Source organism: Nansenia antarctica (assembly GCF_963989245.1).
Source record: "Nansenia antarctica genome assembly, chromosome: 6".
Taxonomy (NCBI): domain Eukaryota; kingdom Metazoa; phylum Chordata; class Actinopteri; order Argentiniformes; family Microstomatidae; genus Nansenia; species Nansenia antarctica.
Genome location: NC_137676.1, coordinates 72,913,775 through 72,914,784, shown reverse-complemented (window position 1 = coordinate 72,914,784; position 1,010 = coordinate 72,913,775). Strand labels below are relative to the sequence as shown.

The 1,010-nt window shown below is 46.9% G+C and overlaps 1 protein-coding gene across 1 annotated transcript in view; it reads left to right on the top strand.

The window, feature by feature from the left end:
* Positions 1-291: 291 nt before the first annotated feature.
* tcirg1a (T cell immune regulator 1, ATPase H+ transporting V0 subunit a3a) overlaps positions 292-1,010 on the top strand; it is a gene marked incomplete at its 5' end in the record, with an annotated part of 8,831 nt that continues 8,112 nt past the window's right edge. Inside the window, one exon of the mRNA XM_080534868.1 lies at positions 292-408. Coding sequence (XP_080390994.1) covers positions 292-408 — 117 coding nt within the window. The remainder of the gene's footprint in view (positions 409-1,010) is intronic.

Here is a 1,010-nt window from a genome sequence, read left to right as displayed (position 1 = left end):
AGTAGTAACTTACACTAGTAATTCACACTAGTAACTTAGACTAGTAAACTAGAGAGATTTGTACTTGTATCAATCTCAGCAGATATGTTCAAGTCAAGACTAGAAACCCATCTTTTTAATATTGCCTTTAAATGACTAAATCATTAAATAATGATTATATAATAATTGGAGCACTTTGAGCTACAACGTTTGCAGTAAAAGTGCTATACAAATAACAAAGTTATTATTATTATTATTATTATTATTATTATTATTATTATCAGCCATTGTGACTCTTCTTCTCAGGTGGACATGGGCGCACTGTTCCGGAGTGAGGAGGTGTGTCTTGTGCAGCTCTTCCTCCAATCAGGGTCTGCCTACAACTGTGTCAGTGAGCTCGGAGAGCTGGGATTGGTCGAATTCAGAGACGTAAGTTCCCTACAAGCTGTACTGTTCTAGCGCTTTCCTCTCACACACACACTGATGCATGAAGCACCTTAACCAAGAGTACTCAGGACAGTAGAGGCTGAGAGGCTGGCCAGGGAGCTTCGAGAGGTGAGGAGGGAGGGAGGGAGATGAGAGAGGGAGGAGGGAGGGAGGTGAGGAGGGAGGGATATAAAAATCCCCTTTCTCCTGAGACATCTACTACCCCCTGTACTGTCCCTCCTGAGACATCTACTACCCCCTGTACTGTCCCTCCTGAGACATCTCCTACCCCCCCCTGTACTGTCCTCCTGAGACATCTACTTACCCCCTGTACTGTCCCTCCTGAGACATCTACTACCCCCCTGTACTGTCCCTCCTGAGACATCTACTACCCCCTGTACTGTCCCTCCTGAGACATCTACTACCCCCTGTACTGTCCTCCTGAGACATCTACTACCCCTGTACTGTCCCTCCTGAGACATCTACTACCCCTGTACTGTCCCTCTGAGACATCTACTACCCCCTGTACTGTCCCTCATACTCCCAGTACTACCACGCCTGTCCTGTCCCTCCTGAGACATCTACTACCCCCTGTACTGTCCCTC